General features: G+C 41.0%; 1 protein-coding gene across 2 annotated transcripts in view; it reads left to right on the top strand.

Moving 5' to 3' along the window:
• Window positions 1-20126, top strand: part of lrmda (leucine rich melanocyte differentiation associated) — a 196907-nt gene extending 176781 nt beyond the window's left edge. For both annotated transcript variants that reach the window (XM_034151786.1, XM_034151785.1), the window contains one exon: window positions 18867-20126. In XM_034151786.1, coding sequence (XP_034007677.1) covers window positions 18867-18974 — 108 coding nt within the window. In that variant the 3' untranslated portion in view covers window positions 18975-20126. The remainder of the gene's footprint in view (window positions 1-18866) is intronic.
• Window positions 20127-21631: the final 1505 nt, after the last annotated feature.

Genomic DNA, 21631 nt, shown 5'->3' with positions numbered 1-21631 from the left:
AGTATTGTGTTACTCTGTGCGTATGCAGGTATGTGTGGTGTGTGTGATCTACTCGAGCAGACACAAATAGGACACTAACAGTTAAACCTGCCATATAATTCATATTTCTGACCAAGACTTGTATTGAGTGAACAAGAACCTGAAAGTTTAGTCAAAATCACATCAATATATTCTTTAGCGTGTCAGGTCCTGCTGAATATCACAGTGCCATATACTCCCCGTATATGAGGACAGGCTCTATTTCCTTTATGCGAGTCAGATGATGTGATATTATTCCTCCCAGGAGTGGATTGGCTCGGCAACATGAATATCCATTAAAGCCGGTCTATGGAGATGGATGAGGGGAGAGGGGACGAGGCGAACTGGGCCTGCAATCCTTCATCGCGGCTTCACATAACACTGCACTGTCCGCATCCAAAGTGATGAGAGCTCATTTTTGGAGGCAAGCCTGTCCTTGTTATTACTACCCTGGAAATCACCTCTACGTTTTCTCCTTCAGAAGCAGGCTAGATTAAAATGCCAGTATAACCTCCTCAACTTCCCTGACAGGCTTAACTGCCGAACTCTGACGTGTCAGCTCTAAACTGCTTTGAGAAAGCTTCCTTCCACCAAGTGTCATTATCTCTCCGTTATCGGATGGCACTCCGCTCACAGTGTGTGAATAATTCTGTTTGTGCTGGGTTTGGGAAAATGTCAGTGACACTATTGTTTTTACCTTGCCGTTTGATGTAGCTGAGAGAGTCTTCTGAGTGCCTTGAGTTCTTAAAGTGATGTTGGACGTATACAGCAGAAACTTAAAGGGAAAGATAGGACTGTCAGCTTCTGAGCCATTTCAAGATATTTGTTACTTCGTCTTCCTAGTGGTATGAAAGTAAATATTTCTCTCTCTGATATTCTGCCTTAATAAGGAGTGTCATAGTCAAGTTTAAAAGGATTTGTTTTGACTTAAGTGATCCAAGCAATTTAATTACGATGCCACAAGGAGTTCACAGATCAAATTAGATATTTCCTATCTACAGTATATGTTGTTAATCTACATCCAAACACAATATTACTTCATAAAGAAAATAAATCATTTTTAACACTAATCCTGAAAGCTACTTTTGAATTTCTGCATCCATCTCCCGTGAAATATGATTACAAACCATATGTAGCCTTCTAAATCTTAACCGTCTGTGACCATTGCAGACAAACCTTTCTTATTTACGATGATACAAACCCAACTGCACCTACTCGTTAAAGCTTGCTCAGCCAAAAAACAGACACACATTTGAGCCAATATGTTGGCTTTTACTCCAAACGCCTCCGACTGATAGACAAGAGGCGCGTTCACACCGGAGTACTTTTCCCCGTATCTTTCCCATTTAGTTCCGTTCGCACCCCTTATTTTGCGTTCACACCAAAAAGAGTACTTAGTGCCGGGAACTTTTACCCCCATTTTTAGTGCCTGCTAGAGAGGTGGTACTATCCTTGGGAGAAAAAAGTACCAATTTCTATTGGCTGGGCGAATTGCAAACCACGCCCCGTAAAACTCTGAAAAGTTTTGTGAAGCGGCCATTGTATTTGCTGGCATTAGCATCATTAGCATTAGCATTAGCCCCGTGCACAAACGGAGAGAGAATAACTTATGGCAACACAAAAAAAAACATGGGAGCGGTGGAGATGAGGAGGTGTCGGCGTTCTGGCGATTTACTCGGATTTGGGGACTGGCTTCAGTAGAAGCTGCTGGGAGTCCCAGCAGCTTCTACTGAAGCCAGTCCCCAACTCCGGGGACTTCCGGCCGGGGACTTCGGGTGGCAGTATACGCCGTGAAGTGGTTTGCGGCCTGCCAGTAAACCCAAAGCAGAAGAAGACGAAGTGACGTCAGCGGCTCATTTGCGTAATCTTCCCTCAGGGAACTTATTCCGGTGTGAACGCGATCTGTACTTAGTTTCATGGAGGTACTAAGTGCCGAAAAACACACTGCTGGTGCTTTGGACCTTGGTCAACTTCCCAGTTATACTGGTCATTCTCAGGAAAGTAGCAGAACATGAATCACCCAAAATAGATAGGTCTTACTATGAAAGTCTTGTATAGCTAATGTAGCTATGCTATTTTTTATTTTCAACCATGATTTGTTGCTACGATTTGGGTCAACTGGGAGGTGGCCTGTGCTTCCCATCACTACTTTCAGTCAGAAGTTTGGGCAGATTTGTGTAGCCTTTATGGTTTGCAAAGGTAGGAGTCTATCAAGAATTTCAGAGAGGGTTTAGCTGCCAGATGGGTTTGGATATTTTTACAGCAGGATGGATGTTGGGTTCACCAATTGTCTTCTGTGTCAGTACCCTTTGAAACAAATAGCTCGGTGAGCAGGCGGAGGCTGTCTGTGTGCGCTACCCTTCATTCTGATGAATAGCTACTAACATGCTGGCAGATGCTGGACAACTTGTCATGCTAACAGGGACAGGCTTGGACCTCAATAAGTCCTTGTAGATTGTAATTATAGTGTATTACCAGGGGTGTTTACACATAGACATACAAGGTCTCATATTTAAGATGGTATGATACAGCAAGTTAACACAATGATATACAGCAGTTGTTAGATATATTTATCGTGTTGGTTAATTTAGGTTCATACATACTGTATATTTTAGTCAGGGTGTTTTTAATAAATTATATATTGAGTAGACTGTAGATTGTGATTCCAGGGTAACTGATATCACCCAGTAATCATTCAAGATGAAAACATACCTAATGCTAGTCTGGTTAATGGCTTCAACAAATTAGATTCCAATTCACTCAGTGGATAGTTTATCATGCTGGGTGACAGCATATTCTCTATGGCTTAACAGCTGTGCTACATCATTGCATTTTTTTTGTCAGACATGATCGTAACGGAGCTATACATGCCATAGATTAACTTTGTAGTGAGAAAAGGGGCCTCCAGGGATAATTTAAAGAGCTACAAAATGTGATGTCCTGTTAGAGGACAGGCTCCGAGTGGAAATCACACGAAAAAATGTTAGCTAGTTAGCCATGTGCTACAGTATATAACCTTAAACATGGAGGCGCAAGATGAATGTGCAAAGCTAGGAAGGTGACAAACTCCAATCTAGTGTCTTTACATAGACTTATCTTATACACCTTTTAGTATTTAAAATAAGAAGATCAGACGTTTCATAACTATCTCCGAGGTCATGAAAGCACACATATGTTTTGGGAAAACATACACCCAATCATCATGGATCATGGACATTGCTTTGCCTAGAACTTTAAAAATGAGGTCTATAAACTGTGATGGATGTTTACAACAAACAGTTTGCTTCATAATCTTCCTCCAAAAAAGTTGAACTAGTCAGAACCTGTACAATAGCGAAAAATAAAAAAATTGACCCAAATCTTAATCTTAAAAACTAAAATTGTCCTCTAGACCTTAATACATTTTTATATTTGTTCAGGTTTGTTTTGGGATAGATATGTTGATGATGACATTTTTCCGAAAAATGGAGCAAAATGGACACTGCTCATTGGCTCCAACTTTCCTTTCATGCTGCTGCACTTTCTCAGGTTATATAGTACTGTTGAAATTAGGATTTTTGTTTATTTCATGTGGAACTTGAAAAGCTCTATGGAACTTCTCAAGTGATTCTGACATTACTTAGTATTTAGCCAAACATTGTTGTTTTCTCCAAGGCAACAATATACAGTATGATGATGTGCAGATGTTCCTGAATTATTGAAAACGGATGTTATTTACTAATGCCTAAACATGTCAAGTGTGTAATGTAATCATTCGAAGTTGAGAAACCACTGTTTCTCTGGAGTATTGTGGTTCATGAAATGTTACACACACACACACACACACACACACACACACACACACACACACACACACACACACACACACACACACACACACACACACACACACACACACACACACACACACACACACACACACACACACACACACACACACCATAATTCCCAGGTACCCTCAATGCTCTAAAGCTATTGTGGCAGAAAGAGCTGAACTCATCTGTCAATTACGGTAAGCTCCATTGGGCCATTGTCTAAACTGTTTTCTCACTCACTGGTGAATCCAGTGATTTATTGTCAACTGCCTCAGCATCAATATACAATTGGGAGACACTAAGCTGTGATGTCTGAACACAAACTATTGTCGGAGTATCAGCATAGCTCACATTAAGTGCCATTTCGATTATTCATTGCATCGGGCTGTGTGAAAGCCTTGTTTGGATGTTCTGCTTGTATAAAGAAGAGAAGGCCATTATTGCTGGGATTCCAGTGCTATGGATCTGAGCTTCTATGTACTTACATTCGCTGTCCGACTGAATGAACAACATCTGCGTGGCACCAAACAGAGACACAGTGTTTCAGATCTTTGGGTCAGCTTGTCCTGCCTTAGAGTCCATAGGGTCAACTGGATATGAGCTATTTTGTTGAACTGACATGCATTTTATCTCTCTTAGAATATAAAGGCGAGCCTGGGTAACAGGAAGTAGCAGGTCTTTTATGGTTTGTACTGGCATCAACATTCCAACTCAACAAATGAAAAGAGCGAGGTCACCGAAATGCCAGGAAGTCCAAAACAACCTTTTAATCTGTCCCTTTGATTTACTGAAGTCTCTTTAAACAGACTGAGCAGGTTTCTCTGTCATGATGATATGAGCGGACAATTTATGTTACCATCATAATTTGATCTACAAATAGTTTCTGGCACATTATGTGGCTGCAGAGCAAGATGATTGGATTGACTGAGTCGTTTTAGTTAAACACATGAGTTTATCCCAGATTGTTGTGATTTAAAGGCTGTTTACTTCCTCTGAACAACGTACTGAAAACAAAACTTCAGAAATCATATCCATCAAACCTTATCAAATGAGTTTTGAAATATGTAATTCTTTAAGTATGGAGTTGTATACAGGATGTTGTTTTTATTGAGAGAACAAGCTTCAGTTTTTTTTACTGTTTTGAAATATATATAAAAAAAGAGAGACAATAAAGCCTCAGTGAGAAATGTATGTAAGGAATAAAAACTTTGAAAAGTGATTATTACAGTGTAAATAAATAGAAGATTTCCATTCTTTGGGGTTTTGAGTGCCTGAAGACCTTCTAAAGAAAGCTAAAATATGTCTTTCCATTTGACACCATTAGCAAGTGTTAACACATAACCTTTGGCAGCGCTGGCCAACCGCTCTACACCATTTTAGGCATCCTCTGCAGCAGCAGTTCTGAGCGAAAGATTTGGACAGCCGGATAACAGAGATGGGGAAAGAGGGCAAGATATTGGATTAAGTGAAATGAACATGTTCACATGTCTCGCGGTGGGATTCTTTGTTTGCATACTGTGACCCTGAGATGCAATGTCTCAGGGCTAGCCTACTGTTTGTTTATTGCCCTCTGATCCATGTCCATGTGTTTCTGGTAAAAATAACGAGCTTCCTTCTTAGCATTGAACCCTTATGGTAAAGAGAATTTTACAGGGTAGATCTATTGTAGAATGTGTTGTACCAGTGTTATTGTTTTTGCTTTATGTTGCAGGCAGTATATTGTAATAGCCTAACTGAAAGGATGATATTAAGATAACCTTGGGAGGAAACGATAACACAGCCATGGGCATCTGTCCTTCCTGCCATCACTAACCCACTGTGACATTTTGGCTGAGGAACGGCTCAAACTATAGGACTAACGACTTATAGTTTCTTTCGATACTTGAAGAGATTTTTTATTTTTGCTATTGTACAGTTTTTTGTAAATGTCCTCCTTGGTCAGCTTGTATTGTGATATACTGTTAGCCATTACACTATGGCGAGATAATCCTGACAAACACAATGAACAAATCAAGGATATTAGTGCTGTGATGTGCAGTCGATAATATTTGGCTTCATTAATTCCCATGCCCTGAGATGACATCCAGCCCCTATTAGGTTTGAAATCTCATCCCCTTCTCCTCTATACCTCAGCTGTGGCTCAACCAAGCAGCCAAGCAGATAATACGCTCTGAGCTCTGAAACATGTACCATTATAATTAGCTTTGTCAGGTCCTAGCCCCTACAACCCTCATGCAGATAATATGATAATATGTCTTCATAACCAGCTGACCTTACATGCTCAATATTTCTCCCCTTATGAAGATTACATGTCAATAAAGTAATTGAGTCCCGGGGTGTGTGGCAAGTGAAGATTTAGGTTATTGGACTTTTCGGGGCAGTGATGTACGAGCGTTATTATTCTACCTGTCAGGAGATGTGCAGGGGGCTGGGGACAGTCCGAGAGTGTCAGGGGGGAAAGGAGAAGAGAGAGGGAGACAGAGATAAGGCAAAATAGAACAAGAGGGGAGGGCGCAGAAAGACATGAGGTGAGCCAAAGAGAGACGGGGAGAAGGGAGAGTGAGGGAGACGGAAATGAAGAGAGGAGGGAGGACTGGGGAGAGCAGAAGAGGCAAGCTCATTTCTCACGAGGAGGGACCGATCCACAGTTAATCATTCCCTCATACCTCCATCTCTCTGTCCCCTCCCTCACTCTCTGCATATGAACTGGGGATATGTCATATTAATTAAGAGAAGTAGAGTTACAGTGGAGCCATCCGTCTGAATGGGGCCCAGGGAGGCCAGAGGAGTATGAAATATTCCACACAACACAAACCTATCATCACCTCTGCCTCACACCTGATTGGCTACTGTGGGTTCATTTGTTTAAATTCCTGCAAGAAGCGACAGCATGTCATTTGACACAACTATATACATTTTTCACCGCTTCAAGCTTACACTAAGAACAATTACAGTATTTGTTATTCTTCATTCATATTGACTGGCTGCCATGCATACTTGTTTCCTGTAAATAATTTTGAAATGTTTGAAAATATTAAGTCTTAGTCGATATTTATAATAATCACATACATAAATCAACATTCTTTAAATATGCCAATAAATATCTTAAAACTGTAGTCCTTTGGCAATATTTCTAAAGCCAGTATAAACATGCTGTATATACAGTTATTATGAATTAAATAAGACATTGAATGAATTAAAGTATTGGCAAAATAAAGACCCAAGTGGGTAGAAATTACATTTATTAAGTTTAAGTATATTCTCATATGCATATGCAGTCGTTCTCATTGTATTGACTTCCAAACGCTTAACTGTCAATAAAACAAAAAAATTAGAAACCACAATTTGGTTAATGTTTGTAAAAACCCTGTTGAAATATAAATGATAGAATCCCTGATTTTGACACTGCACATGTGTGCTGATCTTTTTTCTTTTCTTTTTTCTTCCCAGATATAGTGACACATTGTGCTAAATGCCACATGTCAAGGAACTGTTTTGTCCATCATAATTTGACTGTCAGTGCTAGAGACAGAGGAAATGGGATGTGAAAATGAGTATGGTCGATTGAGGTCCAACAATGAAGGTTACACCCATTCTCAGCTGTGACAGCGACAGAAGCAGGGGACACAAAGCCAGGGTGGGAGAGCAATGTTAAAGGATATTTTACCATGTCCTCTTGTATTAGGCCTGGAGATTGATATCTTCCAGTCAGATGAAGCTCTGATGTGAGTGATCCAGCCCCTCCATCATTGTGACATGCGGCTCTTGGCTAACGCTCATCCGTGTTGATGGGCCCACCCTACGCCACAAGGGCCCCGGCTAACATACCCACCTTCCCTCTCTCCCCGTCTCTGTCCGGCTCACTCTGCCATCTCTGTTCTTTTATTTCTATTGCCCTTCTCCCCTGTTTTCTGTCACCATGTCATGTCCAATCACTGTGTGGCTGGCCAGGCACTCAGTCGGGCAGGCAGGGAGCAGGAGCCCCAGGTAGAGAACTGCCTAGCAGGCGTCAGGATGGGCACTGAAATGACTCTAATAATGGGGTCCCCGTGTGGCCCAGACAGGCCAGTCAGTTAGCAGGGCCAGGATGGGGAGTAATAAGTGTTTGATGTCTGCAGGGGAAGGAAGTGTGAAGGAGTACAGCCAACTCTGGACACGCCAGTCAGGCAGGTGCAGCCAGCCAGGGTCTGAGGGGATCGACTGTTGAACAAGATGTCAGATTAGTATTGATATGTGTCACGCTGGAGGTTGCCAGGCTGTTTGTTTAAGAGAGTGGTAGAAGCCATGCGGTAATTGATGTCTAGCTCATGAAGCTACAGGAAAACCTAGGTGCAGAGTGAAAGACAAGAGCTTTGTGAAACAACTATGTTATGATGTGATGCAGGAACACAATTCTGCACAATGCGCGCCATGTGTGCATGTTTTTATGCATCTGTTAAACTCAAGCAGCAGTTCCTCTCTTGGCTAAATTGTCTGGCCATGTTTGATTTGATGGAAATTGCCACTGACAGGTAGTGAGGTGCCATTTTGTCCGCTGATGCGTTAAGTCCATCATTGTCTGTGTTGTTGAGTTTAGTTAACATGGCACTTAGCAACTGACATTGCTTTAGAGCAGGCAAAACACTGTCATTGTCATGTCATTTATCTTTTGCTTACCAATTTCCGATGTGTTCCTCGGTGAGTGCCTCGCTGAACTCTTCCCGCTTTTTGCAGTAGGCTTGTTCAGCTTGACAGAGTTTCAGTGCCCTCTAAGTTTAAAGTGTATTTCAACCCCTCAACGCATTTAAAGTCCAGATATCAGAGGGAAAAGGTCGCCGAGCACCTTCCTCCGATAAAGCCACTGCTGTCCTTTCTAATACAGCTATCTGGTAACAAGCTACTTCCCTTTGAACAGTTTTATGTGCTTGTAATTGACCTGACAATGGGGTTCATTATGCAGTCCCTTTCATGCTGTTTTGCCTGATAATTATTATTTAATGTGTTCGGATGGAGAGCATCATTAATTCATCCCTTCCTCCAATGTCAAAGAGATGAACAGTGAAGTTATCACTCTCTGGTGATTAATATTATGCTCTTTTGTTATTGAATCCTGTCCCAGTGATTAAACCTTCATTGAGTGACTCACCAGCCGCTCTTATTAACGGCACCATTACCGAACACAGCCAAACCTCTAATTGCGATTTTCACTTTTTCTTTCTATTTTGGTCAGGGGTTTGAACCACTTATCTGTGCTTTTCTTTTAATTAGAAATCCTGGGTGTAATGAAGAACACAATCGATCAGTGTCAGGCCGTGTGCTGTGCGAGAGGGGTGATTTGTGATCCACATGTTGACGGGCAAATGAGCGCTTATGATTACTGGCGTCATTAGAGGTTTCATGTGCCCTTAAGGGTAGACGAACCCTTTCAAAACCTAACGTGTCATTACAGGAAAGATTTTCTTTTTTGTATGCAAGGTGTTGTCAGTGAGCCGGCTATATGGATGCCTTGAGAGAGGTGCTCCAAGGGGATTTAGGACTTTGTAAACTGTCTCAATCCCCCGCCTTAAACAACCTTCCTCTTATCTCCCGACTCCAGAGCTACTGTAACCAGTGTTCTCTCCTGACTCCATGTGGGATAAATGTCAGTGAAATTAATTTCATCTTTTTTTTTTTCATTAGACCCCCCACTACCGTAATCTCTTTCTTCAGTCAAAATTGATGTGCCCTGGAATTCAATTTCCTTCTCATCCTCATAAGTTGGAAGTACAACGACTGATAGGCATTTATCTGGTTATAACTGTTACTCACCCATCAATGAATAATGCCATCCTCAATTTAAAGTGTTTGATTATAGCCATTTAGTGAACTGACAGTGATGGAGTGTCATTTTTCAGTCTTGAACCAATGTTGCAGATAACATCAAACATACCCAATACATGTTTGATTATTAATTAACTGCTTTATTCTGTATTTTAATTAAATCCCTCTGTTAAATGTGTCAATATTGACCCTAATAATGTGACTAGCCTCCTCTATAGCAGTAGCTCTCAGTTTCTGAAGCGTATGAAACCATACAGAATGTGTTATTGTTACACTTTAAGGAGAATCATGAGGCAAAATCAACCTGTTATTGATCAGAGCTGGTTGAGCCACGACCCAGCAACCTCCTCCTGACAGCCTATCAGCCTGTGGCTATAGCAAATCTTTCAACTCTCCATCTCCATCTCCCACTCACACACTCTCTCTGTCTTTTTTATCCTTTGTTGGCCCTCTGTGTGTGTGAGGTTTTTACCTGAGTCATGGACACAGTTCCTAAATCTCCCTCCTATTTCACTCGATCTCTGAAGGGAAATGAAATAAAAGTGTGCGCTGCTACAGTGGAAGCAAAAACACTATTCATCATATTGAATTAAAGCTCAAGAATGTGTTTGTTTACATTGTGTGTTAGTTTATATACACTGTGGTGAAAACATGACAGACGAACTGCTGACTGACTGACAGGAAGTATACAAAATGGCAAATATGGGAAAGTCTGACGTCAAACAAAAATCAACAGTAATGCTGTCTTTCTCCAGTGTAACTGACAAGTATATCATTTTGTGATCAGGCAAGAATATCAGTGCAAATTATAATGAATTAAGCCTAATAGCGAAAAGTTGGTACTTTTCTCAATACTTCATGATATATCTTTTTAATATCTGTTCATGCTGGAGGTTTTACTGTCCAAGGGTGCATAGCAAGGTTGGAGTATGGTTAGAGTACTCCTCCTGTTGTAGGCAGTATAATCCCCTCCTTCCATCCCTCTTTCTCTCTGCCTGGGTGAAAAATGGGGCGCATTTCCCTCATAGCCTGTGTGGATGTGGAGAGTATAAATGGCTAATGAATTACAGATGAACATTGACGCAAATTAATCTTCCTGATGTCCCAGGGTTATATGGCAGCTATTTAAAAGTGTAATCAATACGCTGAAGTTGAGAACATGCAGGCGCTGCAGTTGTTTGGCCGCAGTAAACAGCCAGGAGGCGAACAGGGAAGGCCTGAGCACAGGGCATGCATCATAATGACAGCTATTTATGTTTAATGGACTAAATATTTTGTATTGGGAGAGGACAAATGTCACTTTAATTTTCAAAGTTACACACAGGAGTTTTGTTTGAGTCCCAAGAGAGGTGGTTGACATATCAGATGGTAGATGGGTAATTAATTGGCAAAAGAGTCTCTTTGTAGAGAAAATATGGAGCAGGATGGATTTAGTTTCAACATGTCGTCTTAAGCCTTCATTTATTTTGTGAGAAATGTCGGGGGCATCCAAATGTTCTGCTAAAGTGACTTTTCCCAGTGCTCTTTTTTTTACTATGCTCACCTTTAATACCACATACACACACACGTTTTACAATGACCACACCACAAGAGGTGACATACATTTATTTTATATGTTTATCATATGTTATGGTTGAAAATAGCTGGTTGATGTGTGGAAGAATACTCCTGGAGGTAAAATGTCCTGTATGAATATCAAAGTCAAAGTCAACTTTATTGTCAATCTTTCAGTTTGTGTGTACAGGCAGAGAGATCGAAATACCGTTTCCCACAATCCCAAATACAAAAATACAAATATATATTAAAATATTTATAAATATGTATATATATACACAATCAACATACACATTTATACATATGCACACATCAAGATACAAACACAACAATCAATATATACAAAATAACAGTCACTTCAATATCTTTGGGAATGTACATTATAGCAGCGTAAAAAGTGTCTGGTGCTGGAATTGAGTGTCTGAGTGAGGGTGGGGTGTTATACTGTAGTCCAGTGGGAGAGGGGGGAGTATAACCTCACATTTAATTTTTACTGGCACCTTTTGGCCAAATTGAGCCCAACTTTAGTCACATTTTGTCACAAGAGCAAATACCTATTCCCATATTCAATGTGAGGCTTTGAAAATACACACACTGACAAACATATTCAGCATACCAATACTGAGCAGAACAATATCATTTCTGTCTGTGGCAATGTGCTGTGTGTGCCAGCCCGCGTCTCAGTAGGCTGAATCACAGTCCACTGGCTGTTGGTTTATGGGACGCAGGGGAGTTATCTATCTGCAGGCCTCCCTATAGAGAGGAGGTGGCGACTCCATCTCATGACGTTGGACTGAACTGATAAAAGGACAGCCGGAGATGGATTGTGTCCACAATAATGGCCCTGGCTCACAGCAGCCTACGCCCCAAGCTCATAAGTCACTCTCACACCAACTCTTATGGATGCTTGCCCCCAGCTCCACCTGACCCCCTCCCCCCTGTCTACCCAGCAGTGTTATTTCAGTCCTTGGAGATAATACAGAAAGTGTAATTGCCTTGTTAATTGGCTTTTTTTCTCATTGCTTTTTTTCCCTGAGAAATGGCAGCACTGATGGAATTTCGACTAAGTGCCGAACTAGAGGGTCGGACTAAAAAGGAGAGGATGCAAAATAATACAGAGAGCAAAAGAGAGGAATCAAAGAGAGTAAATAAGAGAGTAAAGAGTGTGGTGAAGGAGAAAGACAAAGTGGAAGCAGTTGAGAGGAGAGGAGAGGTTTGATATGAAAAGGAGGTAGTACGAGAAGCGGAGGGAGTGGGTTCATGCCGAGAATAGATAACCTTGATGTTAAAAGCTACATTCGTTGGATGTGTCTTTCTGTGACATATTGATGGCCCTTGAAAAGAGTCAAGCTGATTTTATGCAGGAACAATCATTAAACCCACTCCATCTCCTTCCTCTCTCTGACTCTCTCTCTCTCTCTCTTTCTCCCTTGTAAGTGTGTGTGTATACCAAGCATTCACAAAGGTGTGTGTGTGCTGATTCAATGCAGGGTTTTGAAGCAGGCTATATGAATTAATGTGGCTATAAATTACGAACAGACGCCCTAGTTCTAGTGCTTGATCTGAATTTAGAAAAAAATCAGTATTGACAATGTATTCTCTGTTAAATCATTTTGTCAGTTGTTTTTAGAGGTGCTGAACATGTCAAGCAGCAGCCTCTGCAGGTACAAAATAAAGTATGCAGAAGTGCGAAAAAATGCATTTCCTCTAATGGCCACTTGAGGCTGGCTCCTGAAGTGAGTCAATCACCAGTCCCCCGGGTTAAAATGTCCAACTTTACAGCAGAATTGACATGTTTACAGCCCAGAAAACAAAGGCGTTTGGTCGCTGTAACTGATTTCCCTGTTGTGGAGAACCGTTTGGTTCAAATAAAATAAGGACCTAAATGTATGTATAATTAAGGGCTGAGAGGTTGAGGATATCCTCTCAGGTTGCTTGTTGCTAGCAGCCTGTTCTGCTACATCACCAGAATCTCTACCAACTCTAGTGATTGTCAACCTTTTTGCCCATTTTAGATTAGCAGGGAGCTAGGCTGTGTCAGAACTCCCGAAGTGGCCCATGGCCGCTCACAACAAGCCTCAAAATATTTACAAATGATGGTATATGTAAATGTAAAATTGACTGTGAAATCTAAATAATGAACATTGACACAAATTAGAATTAGAACTAGAATTGCATAATTCTGAGATCACTGGAACAGGCTAGAAATAGATGGTACATACTATCTACTCAGCAAGACAAAATCAGACAGTCTTTCAAATAGTCAGATTCACTTCAGCCAGAAATCTCGGAAACAATTAACTCACACTTTAAAAAAAAAAATGTTATTATAATTTATTCTACTAAATTCATACAAAAACGAAGAAGTATAATTCGTACACACAAAATGAACAAAATTAGTAGAAGCGGGAGGGCTGAAGCATAGCTTATGGGAAGTAGCCCTCCCGTGAATCATCATTGGCATCAATATAACATTGGCATTATTGCGTCAAAAACGTATAGAAATTAAGGAGTACAAAGAAATAAAGAAAACTGGAGAAAAATAAATAAATAAAAGTTAGGGCAAGAAAAAGAAAAATCCATATATATATTATATATGGATATATCTATAGGACTAGATACAAAATAAATGCATATATATATATATGGATATATCTATAGGACTAGATACAAAATAAATGCATATATATATATAGGACAAACTAGATATAGGGTAATTTTCTGCACATGTCAATAGCAGTTTCAACTACCCTTTTAGAAAATGAAAATACTATATATAAATATATACATATGTACACATGTATAAAAAACAAATAATGATAATAATAATATATGTATATAAACATTATGAACACTTATTTTCAAGTGACTTTTTTACATTCATACGTTCACACATACACAAAATATACATAAACACCATATGTTCAAGTGTATAAGTGCGCAAATGCACTCATATACCCCAATACAAATATTGCAAGGCAATTTCCAGGGCTGAAATAATAATTCAACCCCATAACAATGAAAAGAAATAAGAAGGACAACATCAATTAAAAGTAATGTAGACCATATTAAATACATTTTTTTTAAAAAGGATTCTGGGAATATCCAATATTTGTTAGCTGGAGTAATCTGCAAATAGAATTTTTTTTAATTTAGTTTTGAATTGTTGATGACAAGTGATACTTGAAAGGTCTGGGTGAAGTCCATTCCACGTTCTAACTCAGATTATGGATAAGCTGTGTGATTTGATGGTCGTTCTACAGGGTTTGCTACACAACCAGTTGGATGCCTAGTTGGGTATTTCCTGACTGTAGTTTGGAACTGCTTTTGAATGTTATTAGGCATTTTGTTATGGAAAATGTTGTGCATAATCAGTACTGTTTTAAGCTTTACTATGTCAACACTTTTTAATAGATTGAGTTTTTTAAATATGGGAGTTGTGTGTTCATATTTACCAACACCAACACTATTCGTAATACTTTTTTTTGGGATGTCGGATTGGTCCAAACGTAACGGCTCCATTTGGACCAATCTGCGGAGCCGTTACGTTACGTCACTTTACCCAAATACGTCACTATACCCAAGAAGTAAACAATGGAAAAAGAGAAATCTCCAACGAGGCGTTCTGGGGCAGCATAGACAGGGATTTTCTGTGTTAGAGTTTTACTCGCTATAGGGTGTACTTTGAGGGTTTGTGACTCTGCACACCGTTTACATGCAGAAAAACCTACATAACACACAAGGGGACGGGTAATAACCAGAAAAGCATGACATGGGACCTTTAACAAGATCGCCAAGATTATGATGGGAGCAGAGAACAAAACATCGGCAAACAGAATTAATTTGAACAGGTCTGAGGTGTTGATAATGTCATTAATATAAATCAGAAACAGTTTTGGACCTAAAATTGATCCTTGAGGGACTCCACATGTTATAGGAAGCTTGTTTGATTTTGCCTCGTCTATATCCACATATTGTAGCCTATTTATCAGATAACTCTTAACCCATTCTTTTGCTTGACCCCTTATGCCATAATGTTCTAATTTGTGTAGCAGTATAGTATGGTTCACAGTATCAAAAGCCTTTTTAAGGTAAATGAATATACCAGCTGTAATCATTTTTTTCTCAATGTTGTTGGTAATTTCTTCAACCAGTTCAATTAGTGCTGAAGAAGTAGAGTGATTTTTCTGAAATCCATATTGGCTGGGGCATAGTATATTACATTTGCTGAGGAATGACTCCAGACGGTTGTTGAAGAGTTTTTCCATGATTTTTGAAAATTGTGGTAGTAAAGAAATGGGTCTATAGTTATTAAGACTTGATTTATCACCAGATTTGAACTGATCTTAACTGAATTAATCAACCATTGTTTATATCCTCATGGTCATCTTATGCAAGGAAATCAGGTATAACACATGTACCCCTGTCAGAATTCCATTAAAATCCTCAAATGTCTGCAGGAATAAGTTAATGGCCCTATACTTCATGTAGAAAAATGTTGTCTTCAAAAGAAGAAAAAACTTTTGTTACCATATGTGTTGATTTGGTGTTTGAGCACTGTTCATAGGAGGCTTTGTACAGCTGGCTTATTCACACTGTGGCAGAATGGCCCATCAAGCCCCCGTAGAGAGGACACATGCTTTGGGTAATCAGCTCTGGAAAAGACCAGACTGTCTGACGATGAACTTACACTGCAGCATTATCCAAGAGGAAGATAGAAGATACAGACTGTACGACCTTTTAATAAAGACAAGAGGGTTAGCTACTCCCCTTAAAAACAACAAGGTGCCGCGTGACATATGCAGAACAAAGACCTGATTGTTCCTCCACCAGGGCATGATGGAAACAGTAGCCGCCACATCACTTTGTAAATCTGTCCCTTTAATGGCTGCTCCCACTGTTCTCACTGTGTGCAATGGTTGTGTGCATGAGATAAAAGTGTACAGGGATAATGTGTATATGGTAGAGTGCGTGGGTGTTGATTCAAGTTTGCTCATCCATGGCTTAGGATACACAGAGGATATTGTAGACTACTGGGTTTGGCTCTGAACCACTTGTTATTAAGTATCCGTTCATCAGGCGGAACCCCACAGGCGTGAGCGGGGCCTCAGAAGGCGTTATATAAGAGTGAGTTTGGCTTAGTTATTCCCTTCTGTGTCTCCATCCAGCCCATATTTCTCCTTATTTCTCCCGTAATAGGAGCAAGCTCTCGCTGTGAAGGGAATGCAGCGAACTGGAATGTGTTTATGCAGAAACATACTGCTTAATGTACTGCTGAATTGCACCCAGAGCTTGAGCCAGGTTGCACAGAAAATGAAGAGGCACTTTTTCAAGGTACTTTTCACCCACTGGGAAACAGACCTCATCCTTGGTACTTGTTCTGTTCTTTCCCTTAATATACTCGTCCTCTTCTCCTTTAATCACAGTTATAGCTTTTGGTTTAAAGCGCTGTTGGAGAGTTACAGGTCACACACTGCCGGAGTTTTCGGATCGGTGCAGGAGATTCTCAGAATGTGTTCCCTCCGATCCTTCTCAGTCCCCACGGGTTAGTGACGAGCTCAGCAGAGTGTAGAGTCTTGAGGGTCCTTTAGCTTTAGTTCCTTCATCTGTGAAGGTTATCTCTGAAAGGCTTTGGTTGCAACCTACAAATATATCCCCTCCAGGTAAAGTCATATAGGCGTCTTGGTTCTTGTACCTCAGTGGGTAATCTCTTTAAGGGCCCCACTCCTGGAGAGAGTGAGTTTCTCGCCGGGTAAGCTGTGAATATGTGAAAGGCCCCTGACGCCCATGTGATCAGAGTGCTGTGAGACACCCCGAGTCCTGTGGTGTCAAGCCCAGTCTCCAGCCGTGGCACCTATATCCCCAGGCAAATCACGGCAGCTGGAATTCACCTCCCCCACGCCAACCTCCTCCTTGTCACAGGAGCGCATACACACATGCGCACACACGTATATGTTCCCCTGACACACCGGGGGAGCAGGCAGGCATGGAGCTGGTCTCGGATTTTATCGGAGGTGACAGCTCCTCACACTTCAGTGTTTGGATCACCTCAAGTAGCTGGGCTATGAGGGGAAATGAGCACTGCTCCACTACAAAGTCCAGATTTAGATTGACTGAGCTTGTCCCCGGGCCTGTGGGCTGCTGCTGCTGCTGCTGCTGCTGCTGCTGTACTGCTCCTCCGCCTGACAGAACACCCACTACTGCTGCGAGGGACTGGTGTGTGTATGTTTGTGTGTACGTCTGCGTTATGTATATGTGCACATGTGTGTGTGGGACTTGGGGGAGCCTACTTTGAAGAGTCAGAGAGAGTGGGGGAACGAGAGCGATGTGTCAGGTTTGGTTAGAATTGAGGGTGGCATCAGAATATGCTTGGCACTAATATGGCACCAGTATCTCTGTCCCCGTCTCTGCTTTCTGTCACTTAGTTGCCATTCTCTTCCCGCCCTTGACAATGTCTCTTTGGATTATGTGATTGGACTTAGTGCTCGGAGCACCCCTCATCCCTCTGCGACACCGCCTCTCCCATAAGTCTCTCCTTTTCTGCCCTGTCTTCGTCCCGGCCCCCTCCTCCTCCCCTAATACACTTGATGTCTATTTAAAAAGCCTGGCGAAAGCTGTATCTGTTCTGCTGTCAGAGGATCATTGACAGCACTAATGCCACTTGTCCTTGCCTCATTTGGTGAGAGGTGACACCTAGCTGCAGCCCGGCCACATTCATCAAGTGGCAGGACTGTGACATCTGAGCAGAGCAGCCACAGAGCGCAGGGCAGCCCCCTCTCTGGACAGCAACACCTCTCATTACGAAAAGAAAACACGGACGGCCATCTTGAATCCCTGCTCTGGGATGTTGCTTCTTTTTAAGAATTTTAACTTGTGTATGTATGAGCAAACATTTGCTCAACTTTCACTATGAGATACATGCAACTTCTCAGTAGCTCCGGCACCATAAAATATATTGCATAATTGGTGCACTGAAGAAAGTTCTGAACTCCAAAATGTATCTGTATTATCAAGCATATTTTAGAGGTCTAATATGGATAAATGAAAATACCATGCCTGCTAATTATTGAATAATTGTAGCTGTGATGGGTCAGCGTGTGTGTGTGTGTGTGTGTCTGTGTGGGTGTGTGTGGGTGGCTGGGAGCTTGTTACTGTCAGTCCCTGCCCCGAGGCCACACTGGTCTCTCTTTAGAACAAGATGCTCTTATTTCCCAGCAGTACCTCCCAGCCTACAGTTCATGCCTGCCATTTGAAGCTAGACCCTTTGGATGTGTTAAAAAAACATGTCTTTGTTTGCTTTGGACGTGTTTTACTGAAATTCATCGTGTTTGTCCTTAAGGTCCAACGAATTAAATGCAGGTAATACATCCTAAAATGTTGTTTTGAATGTCTCTACATTGGTATATTGTTTATAGATCCCTTGAGAGGTCTCGCCCTACAGGTTCGGGAACATTGCTGCTCATCTATAAATTATACACTGCTATTATATATGTGAATATGGCAAGAAACAAGGGACTAGTCTAGTTGGTGTTTTTTCAGTTTGTTTCTAAACTATACCAAGAGTTACAGTGCTAATCCTGATAGAAAAGGAGGTTAATTCATTCAAATGCATTTCTTTTGTCAATTTCTCAGTTGTTTTTCAAGCTACAAGCTCAATTGACTGTCTCCCTCTGTTTTTAGGGATATTCGCCAAGTGTCGCTACGTCTACTACGGCAAGCACTCAGAAGGCAACAGATTCATCCGAAACGACCAACTCTGATGGACAGCCGCTGAAGAAAAAAGAGTGACAAGAGATGTTACCAGAAGGAAAGAGAAGAAAATCAATCTCCTATTTATTAAAGACTGGTGATATTTGAGTTACCTGATCTCCCGCTGGAAAAACAGATTTAAAGTTCACAAATAATATTTAGTTATTCAAGTGGAAGGTTTTAGTTTTTTTTTTTAAGTTTGCATTCCAGCCCTATAGTTACGGCCCTGTCTGCTGAGCTGGGTCTGATTCTGCTTTCCTGCTTCCAGCTCAGAGTCAGAGATGACACTCCCACTGAAATGATTGCCTCTAAGCATCAGCATCCGCACAACTACAGACACACACAACACACACAAGCACGCAAAGACAGCATCTCTCTTTCTTTCTTCTCTATTCTCTTCAGTGACAAACACACCCAAACAATTGCATCCTTTTCTTTGACAGCCATGATGGATCACCCGTCCACGATGCCACTAATCAAGGGTGAAAGGGGTGACGGTCACACACCTGGGGCTTGACATGGACTCATCTCTCTTGTGCTCTCTTTCTCTCTCCCCCTCTGTCTCCATTTCTCACACACACACACACACACACACACACACACACACACATATAACTGCTGTTTAAAACATTTAAGGCATAAACATGTTTATAAAGCCTTGTTAAACTTTTCTAAGCGTTTTAGTCCAAACTTAAGGCAAGCTCAGTCTATCTTCTTAAGTTTGTGTCAAACTGAAGAATGCTTTTCCCTCTTTTGTTTGAATGAATTTGATCTGTCTCTCTTAGAGAATATAAGCCATGATTTGGTCAGTTTCTGTTGCAGGTGTGTACTGTATGTTAAAGCACATGTGTAAAGAGGTATTTAATGCAGCTTTGAATGTATACACATTCCAATACCAGCTTCAAAGAAGAACAGAGTTGTAACCTAGTATGCATTCCAGGTATGGTGTTATGTATTACAGTATGGTGTCATGTTCTCCTTGTTTTAATTGTTCCCGACTCTGTGCTATGAACTACTTCATACTGAAATGGTCCCTTCACTAACAAAGCAAAAGGCTTACTCTTCAGAAAATTGTAACCACTGTCATATTTTCTCTACAATTGTAGTGTCCAAATGCACTATTTTAAAGGGGACCTATCATGCAAAATGCACTTTTGTACATCTTTTATACATGAATATGTGTCCCCGGTGTTCCAGGGAACTCACCAAGTGTCAGAAAACACAACCCTCTCTATTTTCCTCCATACCCAAATCTCTAAAAAAGGGGCTGCAACGGATCTGATAAAAACTGATCCAGATTTGAACACTTCTATGTCGTCACAGAAGTGGCGCTACGGCTATTGGGCCAACTCTCCACCTATCAGGGGAATGTGGGGTTGGGCCACGGCCGGCTATTGCCGCTCGAAAGCGCTGGAGACGCTGTAGTACATATGCCACAAAAGCAGCGAAGAAGACTTCCCGCCCATAGTTACCATGGTTACCCTTCTGTTTATTCTCCGCTGTGGCTTTTTTTCTCCCTCCCCGAGGCAAGCGTTTGCTCCCGCTGCTTTAATTCAATGCAATCCCTCCCCGTCGAGGCAAGCACTGTAATTCTCTCCGGTAGTCCACCAGCAGATGACAAACACCCACCTCTCCGCCTCTTCCAAGGAACGAGGGGACCGTGCGGCAGAGTTTCAGTTTTCGGTTTTCTTTCGCCGGTCAAGATGTCCGTTAAAGTTTAAATCTTCCGAACAAAATTAGAAAAGTGCCGGTCAAAGGTCTTCTTTGTTATTTATTGAGCTTTAAAACAAATGAATAACGACTCTATATAATAAAACACGGAGGACGGAGATCTATTTTTCTCCCCCTCTTGACTTGATCAGAGCACGGCTCCCCTCTCCTGCAGGGGGCGTGGTCAGCTGCAGCTCACAGAATCAGCCCCGTAGACAGCAAACAGCAAATAGAGCGAAATGAGGCATGGCTAAAATGCATGATCTGTTTGGTATTTTGAAAACAGAAACGTATAAATATACCTTATATAGGTATGGCCCTACAATATATCATTTAAATATAGCATGATAGGTCCACTTTAAATATATATATATATTTTAGAATTATTGTATGATCACTATGGTTTACGGTGCACTGTTCATGTGTTTATTATAATGTTTAATGTGCAACAACCTGAGGTAACTGCTGTGATATGTTACCATCTAGTTACCGTTCTACAGGCAACCTTCCATTCTGAAACTTGCACATGTATAATGTGATTTGGATGATCTGATATGAAATTGCCTTTGCTGGATGTCTTCAAGTGATTAAAAGGGTTCAACTAAGGTGTCTGTTGTCAAATCGCTGTTATAAGCTTGACCCATTGGCAAACAGGTACATTTTCTCTTAAACCTTATACTACAGTATACTAACAAAGGAGCATACAATTGGATAAATAAGACTTTACACTGCACAAGATGTATGAGAGTTTGTAAATTGTTTTTTTATGATGTTGTTAAACATTCCTCTATTAGGGAGGCATGTGAAAAAGTTGTTTTCACAAATTCATATGCATCACATTAATAATATGTTCCTGCCAAAAGAGTCAATCAGCATTTGAATAGTCCTGTGTTTATTCATCATTACAACCATAAAAAAAGCTACAAATATATCCCAGACTGACTTCTCAGGTCTAGCCGAATGGACTGATTATATACTTAGAGGTG

The sequence above is a fragment of the Trematomus bernacchii genome, unplaced genomic scaffold (assembly GCF_902827165.1).
Source record: "Trematomus bernacchii unplaced genomic scaffold, fTreBer1.1, whole genome shotgun sequence".
Classification (NCBI taxonomy): Eukaryota; Metazoa; Chordata; class Actinopteri; order Perciformes; family Nototheniidae; genus Trematomus; species Trematomus bernacchii.
This window is presented reverse-complemented; position numbering and strand designations above follow the sequence as displayed.